The following is a 14,717-nucleotide window of genomic DNA, read 5'->3' on the forward strand; positions in this document are numbered from 1 at the left end:
CATCCAGAATGTCTGGCTCTGATCGTAGATAATTAAGAGGCAGTTTTGACAGAATATCCCTGAGAATGTCCCACTTTTATGACTTCTGTGCATTTTTAAGACTTATATATATCATTAAGAGGCTCGTGTTGGCATAGCAGATTAAGCCACCAATCGCACATCCCATATCAATGCTGGTTTGAGTCCTGTCTCTGTTTCCAATTCAGCTTCCTGCTAATTGCACCTGAGCAGAGAGCAGATGGCTGGCCCAATTACTTGGGTTCCTGCAACCCACATGGGAGACTGGAACAGAGTTCCTGGTTCCTGGCTTTAGCCTTGCCCAGACCTGGCTGTTGCAGTTATTTGGGGAGTGAACTAAGGATGGAAGGTCATTCTTGTCTGTTGATCTGCCTTTTAAATCTTTAAAAAAAAAGCTATCATTTAATGAGGGTTTTCCGTGTGGCGGCCTCTATGCTAAATATTAAATTTTTTCTTTTTTTTTTTAAGATGTATTTATTTGACAGAGTTATAGAGAGGCAGGGAGAGACACAGAGATCTTCCATCTGCTGGTTCATTCCCTAAATGACTGCAGTGGCTGGGCTGATCTGAAGCTAGGAGCCAGGAGCTTCTTCTGGAACTCCCACATGGGTGCAGGGGCCCAAGGACTTGGGCTGCCTTCCATTGCTTTCCCAGGTGCATTAGCAGGGAGCTGGATCAGAAGTGGAGCAGCAGGTACTGGAACTGGTACACATATGGGATGCTGGTACTGCATACGGTGGCTTAACCCACTGTGCCATAATACCAGCCACAAGTGTAAGCTGCCCCTTTGCTGACTTCCTACTTCTGAAAGACCTGCTTTGCTTCTAGCTCACCAGAATCCATCTGCTATCAGTAGCCTGAGTTTATCAATTCTCTTATAGGATAGCAGATGTTCACAATACACCGTGAATATATTTATTTACACTTTTTTTTTTTTTTAATTTATTTGACAGGTAGAGTTATAGACAGAGAGAGAGAAAGAGAAAGGTCTTCCTTCCATTGGTTCACTCCCCAAATGGCCGCTACGGCCGTCGCTGTGCCAATCCAAAGCCAGGAGCCAGGTGCTTCCTCCTGGTCTCCCAGGCAGGTGCAGGGCCCAAGCACTTGGGCCATCCTCCACTGCCCTCCTGGGCCACAGCAGAGAGCTGGACGGGAAGAGGAGCAACCGGGACTAGAACCTGGCACCCATATGGGATGCTGGCGCTACAAGGTGGAGGATTAACCGAAAGCCACGGCGCCAGCCCTATTCACACTTTTAACTTTTTCAATGCTCCCTCATGTTCATTCATTCCATTTTGTAGTCATTTTCTAGCACTGCAGTCTTGTCTTCCCTGCTTGATTAATTGTAAACTGACGGTAAACACTGCATTTTTTTTTTTTTTTAAGATTTATTCATTGTATTTGAAAGGTAGCATTACAGAAAGAGGAAGAGACAGAGACAGAGATTTTCATCTGCTGGTTTACTCCCCAAATGGCCACAACAGCTGGGGCTAGCCAGGCTGAAGCCAGGAGCTGGGAGCTTCTTCCAGATCTCCCACGTGGGTGCAGGGGCTCACGGACTTGGGCCATCTGCTGCTGCTTTCCCAGGTGCATCAGCAGGGAGCTGGAGCAGAAGTAGAGCTATGGGGACTCGGAACCAGCTCCCATATGGTATGCCAGCGTTGCAAGCAATGGCGTAACCTGTGCCACAGCACCGGCCCCTACACTGAATTTTTCATTGTTCGTATGGATTATCAATTTAATGGTTTATTTTTAAAAAGATTTATTTACTTATTTGAAAAGCAGAATTTCAGAGGGAGAGATCTTTCATCTGCTGGTTTACTCAACAGATAGCTGCAATGGCTGGAGAAGGCCAAGCTCAAGCCAGGAGCCAGGAACTCCATCCCAGCCTCTCTCATGGGTGGCAGGGACCCAAGTGCTTGGGCCATCTTCCACTGCCTTCCTCGGCGTATCAGCAGGAAGCTGGATTGGGAAGCATAGTAGCTGTGCTCAATCTAGCACTTGCATAAGGGATGCCAGCCTTGCAGGTAGCACTTTAACACACTGTGCCACAACACCAGCCCGAGCCCCTGATTTTTAGACTTTATTATGGTTTGAAAGTATAACTGTGCAACCATCTGTTTGTCAGTATACAATAAATTACAGGAGATATTCACCGCCTTATTATAAAAAAGGTTTTATGTGATGATTGTGCCCAACTGTAGGCTAACATAAGTCTTCTGTTTGTGTTTAAAGTGAGCTGGGCCAAGCTATGATGTTCATTAGATTCTGTGTTTTTGAGTTTATTAGGCAGAGACAGATACAGAGAGAAATCCCCCACTAGTTTACTCCCCCAAATGCTTGCAACAGCTGGGGCTGGAGCAGCCCAGAGCCTGGAATTCAATCTGGGTCTCCTGTGTGGGTGGCAGGACTCCAAGTACTTGAGCCGTCACCTGCTGCCTCTTAGAATGCACATTAGCAGGAAGTTGGAATTGGATGAAGAACCAGGACTCAAACTCAGGCACTCCAGTACAGGTCGTGGGCATCTCACGGAGCATCTGAACCACTGTGCCTTATCCATTGCAGCAAACACCTGCTCTGGTCATATGTGTTAAATGCATTTTTTTTTTTTTTCAGATTTATTTGAAAGAGTTACAGAGAGAAGGAGAGATGGAGAGATCTTCTCTTTGTGGATTCACTCCCCAAATAGCTGTAACTGCTAGGGTTGTGCCAGGCTGAAGCTATGAACCAGAAGCTTCTTTGTGGTCTCCCATGTGGGTGCAGGGGCCCAGGGACTTGGATGCTCTACTGCTTTCCCAAATGCACCAGCAGGGAACCAGATTGGAAGCGAATCAGCTGGGACTCGAACCAGTGCCCATATGGGATGCTGTCACTGCAGGTTTTGGCTAGACCCACTGCGCCATACATAGCGCTGGCCCCTTAAATACATTTTTTTTTTTTTTAATTTTTTATTTATTTATTTATTTATTTTTTGACAGGCAGAGTGGACAGTGAGAGAGAGAGACAGAGAGAAAGGTCTTCCTTTTGCCGTTGGTTCACCCTCCAATGGCCGCCGCGGCCGGCGCGCTGCGGCCGGCGCACCGCGCTGATCCGATGGCAGGAGCCAGGAGCCAGGTGCTTTTCCTGGTCTCCCATGGGGTGCAGGGCCCAAGCACCTGGGCCATCCTCCACTGCACTCCCTGGCCACAGCAGAGGGCTGGCCTGGAAGAGGGGCAACCGGGACAGAATCCGGCGCCCCGACCGGGACTAGAACCCGTTGTGCCGGCGCCGCTAGGCGGAGGATTAGCCTAGTGAGCCGCGGCGCCGGCCTGGCCCCTTAAATACATTTTTAACTTACACGATTTCTTAGGCTTGCAGTTGGTTTATCGGGACATAACCTCACTATAAGTCGAAGCATCTGTAGTAATATTTCTTTTATGATTGAATGAGAATTGTATTTGCTCATGTAAGTCTTAACAGTCTCAGGATGTGGGAGATGTTTCTGGGATAGATGGGATCCTCACTTTTGAAAGTAAAAATAGGGGCTGGCGCCGTGGCGCAGCGGGTTAAAGGCCTGATCTGGAGCGCCGGCATCCCTTATGGGCGCTGATTCTAGTCCTGGCTGCTCTACTTCCAATCCAGCTCTCTGCTATGGCCTGGGAGGGCAGTGGAGGATGGCCCAAGTCCTTGGGCCCCTGCACCTGCATGGGAGACCCGGAGGAAGCTCCTGGCTTTGGATCAGCACAGCTCCGGCCATTGTGGCCACCTGGGGACCAGTGGGTGGAAGACCTCTCTGTAACTCTTTCAAATAAATAAATTTTTTTTTTTTTTTTTTTTTTTAAAGATGGGGGCCAGCACTGTGGTATAGCAGGTAAAGCCACCGCCAGCAGTGCTGGCATCCCATATGTGTGCCAGTTTGTGTCACGGCTGCTCCATTTCCAATCTAGCTCCTTGCTAATGCACTTGGGAAAGCAGCGGAGTATGGCCCAAGTCCTTGGGCCCTGCACCCATGTAGGAGACCTGGAAGAAGCTCCTGGCTTTTGATTGGCTTAGCTCTGGTCTTTGTGGCCATTTGGGGAGTGAACCAGCAGGTGGAAGACATGTCTGTCTGTCTGTCTCTCTCTCTCTCTCTCTTTCCCTACCTCTCTGTAACTGTTTCAAATAAATAAATAAACCTTAAAAAAAAATAAAGATAAAAGGGCTGGTGCCATCGTGTAGTAGGCTAAGCCTCCACCTGCAGCGCTGGCATCCCATATGGGTGCTGGTTCAAGTCCTGGTTGCTCCACTTCTTTTTTTTTTTTAATTTTTTTATTTTTTGACAGGCAGAGTGGACAGTGAGAGAGAGAGACAGAGAGAAAGGTCTTCCTTTGCCATTGGTTCACCCTCCAATGGCCGCCGTGGCCGGCACGCTGCGGCCGGCGCACCGCGCTGATTTGATGGCAGGAGCCAGGAGCCAGGTGCTTTTTCCTGGTCTCCCATGGGGTGCAGGGCCCAAGCACCTGGGCCATCCTCCACTGCACTCCTTGGCCACAGCAGAGGGCTGGCCTGGAAGAGGGGCAACTGGGACAGAATCTGGCGCCCCGACCGGGACTAGAACCCGGTGTGCCGGTGCCGCTAGGCGGAGGATTAGCCTAGTGAGCCGCGGCGCCGGCGGTTGCTCCACTTCTGAACCAGCTCACTGCTGTGGCCAAGAGCTTGGGCCCCTATACTTGTGAGGAAGACCCGGAAGAAGCTCCTGGCTTCAGATAGGCCCAGCTCTGGCCATTGTGGCCATTTGCAAAGTGAACTAGTGGATGGAAGACCTCTCTCCCTGTCTGTAACTCTGCCTCTCAAATACATAAATTAAAAAAATAAATAAAGATGCAGATGTGGCTGGGCTAAGCCCACCTCAACCCTTGCCTCCCTTGGCGTAGGTCTGTGGATGGCTTGCTGAATGCCCGTAAGAGGAATGCCCATGTGCCCCTCTGGAACTATGCAGTGCTGCGAGGCCAGGTACGGGGTTTCAGGGCCGAGGGAGGAGCCACTGTGAACAGCATGGCCGTCCGCTGCTAGGCTGCACTCTCGTCGGCCTCCCAGGGTCTTCTCTTTTTTCCCTTTGCTAGAAAGCAAGTCTGGCTTTTTCCCAATCTCCTAATCTCTGCGTTCTCTCGCCTTGCCACAGAAAGAGTAGAGCTTTGTTCCTGCTAGATGAGACTCCTCATGAGAGAAAGGACCATGTCTGTGCTTCGTGATGCCTTTCTTGGTGCCTAATGCTGTGTCTGGCACCCAGAGGATGTCAATAAATGCATGTTGGTTAAGTGAATATTGGAAATGAATGAACAGAATGGATCTGTACTTCCCTGGGCTCTGGACTGAGATTAGAGTTTATATCATTCTTGATATCTGTAGAAGAAAACAAGATTGTTTTTGTTTGAACATTGCTGCTGCATTTTGTGTTTTCAGATCTTCATTGTATACTTCATTGCGGGTGTGAAAAAGCTGGATGCAGACTGGGTTGAAGGCTATTCCATGGAACACCTGTCCCGACACTGGCTCTTCAGTCCCTTCAAGTGAGTGGCAGTCAGGATAGAGGCCTCGTTGTGGCCCAGGTGCAGAGCAGGTGCCCTGTCTGCCTCAGGTGTGCAGTAATGCCTGCTGTCCCTAGTTTGCCTGAATTTGCCGCTGGCCTTCCTCTGCTCACTGATCTCCCTTTTCAGCAGAGGCAGAGTCAAGGATATTAAAAGATTGAGGCCTGCTTGCCCCTGAGATACTGATGGTCAGGTGGGCAAGAAGGAAAAAATTCAGAGGGAAAGGAAACGCCATAACTAGGTGACTTGGTGCATGAGCTAACGCCCCCTGGTGGTTGCCTGGGGTAGTGTCTGTGTCCTTTCTCTGCCTCTGGCCTCTCCTGGGGTTCTTCAGTCAAGATGATGAGAAGATAGGCAGCCACTGTTTCTGCTCTCAGAAAACCATTATTGACTACAGAACAGAGCTTTGCCTCTCAGATTTCACTCTTCCTCCTATTTCTTCTTTTTTTTTCTTTTTTTTTTTAAAGGAATACAAACTTCATTTATTTCATAACTACAACTTTAGGAACACGGTGATTCTTCCCACCTTACCCGCCCTCCCACCCTCTTTTTCCTCCCTCTCCTATTCCCATTCTTATTTTTTCACTAATACCTATTTTCAGTTGATTTTATATACATATGATTAACTCTGTGTAAAGTAAAAAGTTCAACAAATAGTATGATAGTATGGGGAAAAAACTGTTCCTCAACAGCTCAGACAAGAGCAGTTCAAAGTCATTGCTTCTCACAGTGTCAGTTTCACTTCCATAGATGACCTTTTAGGAGCTCTGTTAGTTATCACAGGTCAGGGAGAACATACGGCATTTGTCCTTTTGGGACTGGCTTATTTCACTAAGTATGATGTTTTCCAGCTTCATTTTGTTGCAAACAACTGGCTTTTTTTTTTTTAACCACTGTGTAGTATTCCATGGTGTACATATCGCATAATTTCTTTTTTTTGAAACTTTTATTTAATAAATATAAATTTCATAGGTGCATATTTTGGATTATAGCAGTTCTTTCCCCCAAACCTGCCTTCCCACCTCCATTCCTGTCCCACCTCCTACTCCCTCTCCCATCCCATTCTTCATTAAGATTCATTTTTAATTATCTTTGTATACAGAAGATCAATTCTGTACTAAGTAAAGATTTCAGCAGTTTTCACCCACACAGATACACAAAGTATAAAGTACTGTTTGAAGACTAGTTTTACTGATATTCTCATACTCATTAAAGACAGAGGTCCTACTTGGGGAGCAAGTGCACAGTGACTCCTGTTGTTGATTTAACAATTGACATTTATGATGTCAGTGATCACTTGTCATGAGCTGCCAAGGCTATGGAAGCCTCTTGAGTCCACAGACTCCAACATTATTTAGACAAGGCTATAACCAAAGTGGAAATTCTCTCCTCCCTTCAGAGAAAAGTATCCCCTCCTTTGATGGCACTTTCTTTCCACTGGGATCTCACAGAGCTCTTTCATGTAGGTCATTTTTTGCCACAGTGTCTTGGCTTTCCATGCCTGAAATGCTCTCATGGGGTTTTTCTCCAGATCCAAATGCCTTAAAGGCTGATTCTGAGGCCAGAGTTCTGTTTAGGGCGTTTGTCATTCTACGCGGCTCTGAGGCCTGCTTCCCATGTTGGAACATTCTCTCCTTTTTAATTCCATCTATTGTTATTACCATACACTTGATCTTATTTATGTAATCCCTTTGACACTTAATCCTATCTTTATGATCAGCTATGCACTTAAAATGATCACTTTATCTAGTAAGGTGGCATTGGTACCTGCCAATTTAATGGGATTTGGAGTCCCATGGCAAGTTTTTAGCTTTACCCTTTGGGGTAAGTCCGAGGGAACATGTGCCGAACTGTATATCTCCTCCCTTTTATTTTTAACAGGGATCAATTTTCAATTGGATTTAAACACCTGAGAATTCTGTGTTAAGAGTTCAATCAATGGTATTTTTTTTTAAATAGATTTTTTTTAAATGTATTTGTTTATTTGAAAGTCAGAATTACACAGAGAGAGGAGAGAGAGAGATAGATATCCTCCATCCAGTGGTTCACTCCCCAACTGGCCACAATGGCCGGAGCTGTGCCAACCTGAAGCCAGGATCCAGGAGCTTCTTCCAGGTCTCCCACGTGGGTGCAGGGACCCAAGGACTTGGGCCATCTTCCACTGCTTTCCCAGGCCATAGCAGGGAGCTGGATCTGAAGTGGAGCAGCCAGGTCTTGAACTGGCGCCCATTTGGGATGATGGCGCTTCAGGCCAGGGCGTTAACCTGCTGTGCCACAGTGCTGGCCCCTCAACCAATAGTATTAAGTAGAAAAAGAAAATACTAAGAAGAATAAAATAGTAAGCTGTTCCTCGACAGTCAGGACAAGGGCTGTTCGAGGCATTGCTTCTCATAGTGTCAGTTTTCAGTTTCACTTCTGCAGGTTTCCTTTTAGGTGCTCAGTTAGTTGTCACAGATCAGGGAGAACATGTTTGTCCCTTTGAGATTGGCTTATTCCACTCAGGATGATGTTTTCCAGATTCCTCCATTTTGTTGCAAATGTCTGTATTTCATTTTTTTTTAACCACTGTGTAGTGTTCCATAGAGTACATATCCCATAATTTCTTTATCCAGTCTTTCGTTGACGGGCATTTAGGTTGATTCCATGTCTTAGCTATTGTGAATTGAGCTGCAATAAACATGGAGGTGCAGATAGCTCTTTTATTTGCCGATTTAATTTCCCTTGGGTAAATTCCAGGGAATGGGATGGCTGGGTCGTATGGTAGGGCTATATTCAGATTTCTGAGGTGTCTCCAAACTGTCTTCCATAGCTTTACCAGTTTGCATTCCCACCAACAGTAGATTAGTGTGCTTTTTTCTCCACATCCTCACCAGCATTTGTTATTTGTTGATTTCTATATGAAAGCTGTTCTAACCAGGGTGAGGTGAAACCTCATTGTGGTTTTGATTTGCATTACCCTGATGGCTAGTAATCCTGAACATTTTTTCATGTGTCTGTCGGCCATTTGGATTTCCTTTTTTGAAAAATGTCAGTTTAAGTTGTTGGGCCATCTCTTAAATGAGTTGTTTATTTTGTTGTTGTGGAGTTTCTTGGTCTCTTTGTAGGTTCTGGTTATTAATCCTTTATCAGTTGCATAGTTTGCAAGTGATTTCTCCCATTCTGTCGGTTGCCTCTGCACTTCCCTGAGTGTTTCTTTTGCAGTATAGAAACTTCTCAATTTGATGTAATCCCAGTTGTTAATTTTGGCTTTGGCTGCCTGTGCCTCTGGGGTCTTTTCCAAGAAGTCTTTGCCTTTGCGATATCTTGCAGGGTTTCTCCAATATTCTCTAATAATTTGATGATGTTGGGTTGTAGATTTAGTCCTGGGCCGGTGCTGTGACATAGTGGGTAAAGCCGCCGCCTGCAGTGCTAACATGCCATATGGGTTCTGGTTCATGTTGCGGCTGTTCCACTTCCAGTCCAGCTCTCTGCTGTGGCCTGGGAATGCAGTGGAAGATGGCCCAAGTTCTTGGGCCCCTGCACCCACATGGGAGACCTGGAAGAAGCTCCTGGCTCCTGGCTTCAGGTTGGCACAGCTCCGGCCGTTGTGGCCAGTTGGGGTGTGAACCAGTGGATGGAAGACCTTTCTCTCTGTCTCTACCTCTCTCTGTAACTCAGTCTTTCAAATAAATAAAATAAATCTTTAAAAAAAATTCTCTGCCACTGCATTGTCTGTGTACACAAAGGCTGTTGATCTTTGTGTATTGATTTTATATCCTGCTACTTTACCAAACTCTTCTGTGAGTTCCAGTAGTCTCTTAATGAAGTTCTTTGGATCCTCTTTATAAAGAATGTCATCTGCCTTTAGAGATAGTTTGACTTCTGCCTTCTCAATTTGTATCCCTTTGATTTCTATTTCTTGCCTAGTGGCTCTGGCTAAAACTTTCAGAACTATATTGAATAGCATTGGTGAGAGTGGGCATACCTGTCTGGTACCTTTCCAATGTCTTGATGTTTAGGCACCAATTGCCAAAAACTTTCCTCTGAACACTGTTTTTGTTTGTGTTGTCGTCTTCATTTGTTTTCAGAAAGTTTTTCTCTCTCTTGATTTCTATGACCCACTCTTCATTCAGGAGTATGTTGTTCAGTTTCCATGTGTTTGCATATGCTCTAGAGATTCCTGAGTTGCTGATTTCCAGCTTCATTCCATTTTTTGTGGTCCAAGAAGATGCATGGTATGATTTTGATTTTTTTTGAATTTGCTGATACTTGCTTTATGGCCTAGTAGGTGATCAGTCCTAGAGAAGATTCCATGTACTGCTGAGAAGAATGGTGTATTATGCAGCTGTAGGATGAAAAGTTCTGTAGATATCTGTTAGATCCATTTGGTTTAAAGTGTCAGTTAAATCTGCTGTTTCATTGCTGATTTCCTGTCTGGTTGATCTGTCCATTGCTGAAAGTAGAGTATTGAAGTCCCCAACTACTATCATATTGGAGTCTAAGTCTCCCTTTAAATCCCTTAGCATTTCTTTTAAATAGCCAGGTGCCCTGTAATTAGGTGCATATGGGTTTATAGTAGTTACATCTTCCTGTTACATAGTGCCCTTCTTTGTCTCTTGTAACAGTTTTTGTGTTAAAGTTTATTTTGTCTGATATTAGGATGGCTACCCCAGCTCTTTTTTGGTTTCCATTAGTATGGAATATCTTTCCATCCTTTCACTTTCAGTCTGCTGCATCTTTGTTGGTGAGATTGTTTCTTGTAGATAACAAATAGATGGGTTTTGTTTTTTAATCCATTCAGCCAGTCTGTGCCCAGTTGAGGCAATTTACATTCTATTTTTTTTATTTTTATTTTTTTATTTATTTTTTGACAGGCAGAGTTAGACAGTGAGAGAGACAGAGAGAAAGGTCTTCCTTCCGTTGGTTCACCCCTCAAATGGCTGCTACAGCTGGTGCGCTGCGCCGGATCCAAAGCCAGGAGCCAGGTGCTCCCTCCTAGTCTCCCATGTGGATGCAGGGCCCAAGCACTTGGGCCATCCTCCACTGCCTTCCCGGGCCACAGCAGAGAGCAGGCCTGGAAGAGGAACAGCCGGACAGAATCCGGCGCCCTGACCAGGACTAGAACCTGGAGTACTGGCGCCGCAGGTGGAGGATTAGCCAAGTGAGCCATGGCGCCAGCCGAGGCTAGTTACATTCAGTGTGACTATTGATAAGTAATGACTTTGCCCTGCCGGTTTTCCGAAGATATTCCAAATTTATACTTTCAACTTCTTTGATCTTTTACTGAGAGATTTTCTTCCTTTATCTTCTTAGGTAGTGATGACCATGTTTCTGTGTGCAACACATCCTTAAGCATCTTTTGCAGGGCTGGATGGGTGGTGACAAATTCTTTCAATTTCTGTTTGTTATGGAAGGTCTTTATTTCACCTTCATTCACAAATGAGAGCTTTGCAGGGTATAATATTCTGGGATGACAGTTTTTTTCTCTTAGGACTACATCTTGCCATTCTCTCCTAGCCTGCAGGGTTTCTTATGAGAAGTCTGCTGTGAGTCTAATTGGAGATCCTCTGAAAGTAATCTGGCATTTCTCTCCTGCACATTTTAGAATCTTCTCTTTATGTTTCACTGTGATGAGTTTGATTACAATGTGTCATGGCTATTGGGATGACCCTTATTCCAAACCTGGGAAGTTTCCTGCTATTATTTAACTAAAAAAAGGCTTTCTAATCCTTTCTTTCTCTCCATGCCTTCAGGAACTCCTGGAACCCAAAGGTTTTTTTTTTTTTTTTTAAATATAGTATCCTGTAGGTTCCCAAAAGTGTTTTTTGTTTTCTAATTTCCTCTTGTCTTTGGTTTGACTGTATACTTTCCTGTGCTTTGACTTCTAAGACCAATAATCTCTCTTCTGCTTCACCAATTCTGTTTTTAAGGATCTCCACTACATTTTTTGGTCTGTTAAATTCTTCATTTCATTTTGATTCCTCTTTAAGATCTCAATTTCATGGGAGAAGTTTTCTTTCATGTCCTGCATGGATTTCAGTAGTTTGTACATTTGCTTTTGATTACTTCTATGTAATCTTTTTTTTTTTTTTTTTTTTTTTTTATAGGCAGAATGGACAGTGAGAGAGAGAGAGACAGAGAGAAAGGTCTTCCTTTGCCGTTGGTTCACCCTCCAGTGGCCACTGCGGCCGGTGTGCTGCGGCCAGCGCACCGCACTGATCCGAAGCCAGGAGCCAGGTGCTTCTCCTGGTCTCCCATGGGGTGCAGGGCCCAAGCACTTGGGGCATCCTCCACTGCACTCCCTGGCCACAGCAGAGAGCTGGCCTGGAAGAGAGGCAACCGGGACAGAATCCAGTGCCCCGACCAGGACTAGAACCCGGTGTGCCGGCGCCGCAAGGCGGAGGATTAGCCTATTGAGCCACGGCGCCGGCCATTTCTGTGTAATCTTATGATCAATTTTTGAGGTCCATTTCTTGCATTTCTTCTCTCTCTTCATCTTACAATCTAGTATTGAAGTATCTTGTTCTTTTGAGAGCATCATATTGTCTTTTTTATTCTTGTTTCTGCGATTGGTGTGTTTGTTGTTTGGCATTTGTGGAGATACCCATTGGTTTCTTTTTTTTTTTTTTCCTGTGGTGGCTTTTATCTTTTTATGTCTCTGTAGATACATAGAATGTTTGCTTTTGGTGAATCTCTAGAGGTTTGTAGTAGGTGTGGCCAGAGAGCTTTGTTCAGTTCTTGAGTGCCTAAGGTGACACACCCAGGTTTGGCGTGGTAAATCTCTCTCTCTCTTTTTTTTTTAATCAGAAGGGAGGTGTATTCTGCTCAGCTGAGCTCTTTTCAGTGAAGACCAGTGGCTGAGCGCTAGCCCCAGTGGGTATAATATTAGTCCGCGCTGTCCCAAGGACCACACAAAGGATCTGTGCAGTCCTCAGTGTAAGTTCAGGTTCCCCTGCAGTGTCTCTCACCAGGTAACCAGGAACCCTCGAGCTTGTGGAGTCTCCCACTACAACTGCTCAAAATCCCAGCCACATCGTGAGTCCTCCCACACACCCTGTTTTTTTCACAGTCCTGGTTCAGAAGCTTCACACAGTCACAAGCTCCCAGCCCCCTGTTATTTCTCCCAACCAGAGTCTGGAGTCTCCGCTTGGCGGGTTGCTGGGCACAGACACGAGCTGGCACAGCTGTTAACGTATGTCCAAAATGGAGCCTGTTCTATCGGCTTGTCACAGTACACCTTTGTAAAGTGATCAGAGAGAAATGTGTCCATCCCGTCTTTTTTTTTTTTCTGCTTTGGTTTGACTGGTACACGTTCTCCCACGGGGCTCCAAGCCTGTTTCCCTCTAGGCTCTTACTGCCACTTTTTTGCCAGGGGTTTGGGCTGCTGCAGTATGGTCTTCCCTCACTTTCCAACACTGGTATATAGGCTCTCGGCTGTTGGAGTCCTGAATGGTGGACACCCATGCCCTCCACGTAGGTCCACCATGTCCCTCTAGTTTCGGTAAGAGTTTCCTCTGCCATTTTTTCCCTAACTTTTCCCTGAGATTATACTCTCTCCACTTTTGTTTTTTAAATTTTTATTTGTTTATTTGAAAGGCATAGTTACAGAGAGGCAGAGAGAGAGAGAGAGGTCTTCCATCCACTGGTTCACTCCCCAGATGGCTCTAAAACTGGAGCTGCATGGATCTGAAGCCAGGAGCTTCTGGGTCTCTCACATGCGTACAGGGGCCCAAGGACTTAAGCTATCTTCTACTGCTTTCCCAGGCCATAGCAGAGAGCTAGATCGGAAGTGGAGCAGCTGGGACTCAAACTGGCGCCTATATAGGATGCTGGCACTGCAGGTAGCGTCTTTACCTGCTATGCCACAGCGCCAGCCTCTATCTCCACTTTTTTTTTTTTTTTTTTTTGACAGGCAGAGTGGTAGTGAGAGAGAGACAGAGAGAAAGGTCTTCCTTTTGCCGTTGGTTCACCCTCCAGTGGCCGCCGTGGCCAGCGTGCTGCGGCCGGCGCATTGCGCTGATCCGATGGCAGGAGCCAGGTACTTATCCTGGTCTCCCATGGGGTGCAGGGCCCAAGGACTTGGGCCATCCTCCGCTGCCTTCCCAGGCCACAGCAGAGAGCTGGCCTGGAAGAGGGGCAACTGGGACAGAATCTGGCGCCCCTACCGGGACTAGAACCCGGTGTGCTGGCGCCTCAAGGCAGAGGATTAGCCTAGTGAGCTGCGGCGCCAGCCTCCACTTTTTTTTTTTTAAACTGTCTTTTCCTGGGCTAGAGCAGTAAGCTCCTTCCCTACAGTGCCATCTTGGAACCTCCCACATAATTTCTTTATCCAGTCTTCAGTTGATGGGCGTTTGGGTTGAATCCACATCTTAGCTATTGTGAATTGAGCTACAGTAAACGTGGGGGTACAGATTATTCTTTCATATGCTGATTTCATTTCCTATGGGTAAATTCCCAGGAGTGAGATGGCTGGGTCATATGGTAGGTCTATATTCAGATTTCTGAGGTATTTCCATACCATCCTCCATAGTGGCTGTACCAGTTTACATTCCCAAAAGCAATGGATTAGGGTCCGTTTTCCCCCACATGCTTGCCAGTATTTCTTGTTTTGATTTCTCTGAAATCAAAGCCATTCTAACGGGTGTGAGGTGAAACCTCATTGTGGTTTTGATTTGCATTTCCCTGACAGCTAGTGATCCTGAGCATTTTTTCATGTGTCTGCTGGCCATTTAGATTTCCTGTTTTGAAAAATGCCTGTTTGAAGGCCAGCACCGTGGCTCATTAGGCTAATCCTCCGCCTAGCGGCGCCGGCACACCGGGTTCTATTCCTGGTCGGGGCACCAGATTCTGTCCCGGTTGCCCCTCTTCCAGGCCAGCTCTCTGCTGTGGCCTGGGAGTGCAGTGGAGGATGGCCCAGGTCCTTGGGCCCTGCCCCCACATGGGAGACCAGGAGAGGCACCTGGCTCCTGGCTTTGGATCAGCGCGATGCGCCGGCTGCAGCACGCCAGCCTTGGTGGCCATTGGAGGGTGAACCAACGGCAAAAAGGAAGACCTCTCTGTCTCTCTCTCTCTCACTGTCCACTCTGCCTGTCAAAAAAAAAAAAACAAACAAACAAACAAAACACTAGAATTAAAAAAAAAAGAAAAAGAAAAATGCCTGTTTGTGTCCTTTGC

The 14,717-nt window shown here is 46.2% G+C and overlaps 1 protein-coding gene across 12 annotated transcripts in view; it reads left to right on the forward strand.

The window, feature by feature from the left end:
- Positions 1-14,717, forward strand: part of GGCX (gamma-glutamyl carboxylase) — a 36,091-nt gene that overhangs the window by 4,888 nt on the left and 16,486 nt on the right. For 6 of the 12 annotated variants that reach the window (XR_016229245.1, XR_016229246.1, XM_002709673.5 and 3 more), the window contains 2 exons: positions 4,911-4,989; positions 5,440-5,546. The exons of 2 other annotated variants lie outside the window; for them this stretch is intronic. Coding sequence is in view for 8 of the 10 variants with exons in the window: in XM_002709673.5 (XP_002709719.2) it covers positions 4,911-4,989; positions 5,440-5,546 (186 nt within the window). In the remaining 2 variants the exon portion in view is untranslated. The remainder of the gene's footprint in view (positions 1-4,910; positions 4,990-5,439; positions 5,547-14,717) is intronic. 4 more of the 12 variants (XM_089326186.1, XM_089326189.1, XM_089326187.1 and 1 more) reach the window with 1 other exon arrangement.

Source organism: Oryctolagus cuniculus, chromosome 2, assembly GCF_051225735.1.
Source record: "Oryctolagus cuniculus isolate XC-2025 breed Fujian yellow rabbit chromosome 2, ASM5122573v1, whole genome shotgun sequence".
NCBI lineage: Eukaryota > Metazoa > Chordata > Mammalia > Lagomorpha > Leporidae > Oryctolagus > Oryctolagus cuniculus.